At 43.9% G+C, this 478-nt stretch overlaps 1 protein-coding gene across 2 annotated transcripts in view; it reads left to right on the top strand.

Annotated features, from left to right (window-relative positions):
- The first annotated feature begins 32 nt into the window (after nt 1–32).
- The window catches only part of LOC118326289 (transmembrane protein 233), a 2,547-nt gene continuing 2,101 nt past the window's right edge, over nt 33–478 (top strand). For both annotated transcript variants that reach the window (XM_035659266.1, XM_035659267.1), the window contains exon 1: nt 33–229. In XM_035659266.1, the coding sequence (XP_035515159.1) occupies nt 71–229 (159 nt within the window). In that variant the 5' untranslated portion in view covers nt 33–70. The remainder of the gene's footprint in view (nt 230–478) is intronic.

The following is a 478-nucleotide window of genomic DNA, read 5'->3' on the forward strand; positions in this document are numbered from 1 at the left end:
CTCCCTCGCCTCCCCCTCCACCCTCCCAGTGTCTCAGCTCCAGCGCCTCCTCTCTTACTGTCTCTCGGTCATGAACACCAAGCCCCGGCTGGACGGGAGCTCCGACCACCTGAAGAACCGGGAGGCTCAGGAGATCCCCCCTCTGAGGAACTACCTCTGCCTGACCATGTTCACCTGTTTCTGCCCCGCGTGGCCCGTCAATATTGTGGCTCTGGTTTTCTCTGTGCTGGTGAGTCACACAGTTCTGGCTCCTGTTGATGAACACTTACAGAATAAGATACTTTAAGCTGGACGGATGTGTCACTGCTCCTGCTGTTATTGTAATATATTCTCTACTTGTACTAAATTTATACTAGTTCATTATATATTTCATACTGAATTACTATATTTCTATTAAATTACTATAAATGTCTATTAGATTACTATAAATCTATACATGAAACATAAATGAATGTAAATGTGTACTAAAATACTATAA

The sequence above is a fragment of the Morone saxatilis genome, unplaced genomic scaffold (genome assembly GCF_004916995.1).
Source record: "Morone saxatilis isolate NCDOM2014 unplaced genomic scaffold, NCSU_SB_2.0 Contig16, whole genome shotgun sequence".
NCBI lineage: Eukaryota > Metazoa > Chordata > Actinopteri > Moronidae > Morone > Morone saxatilis.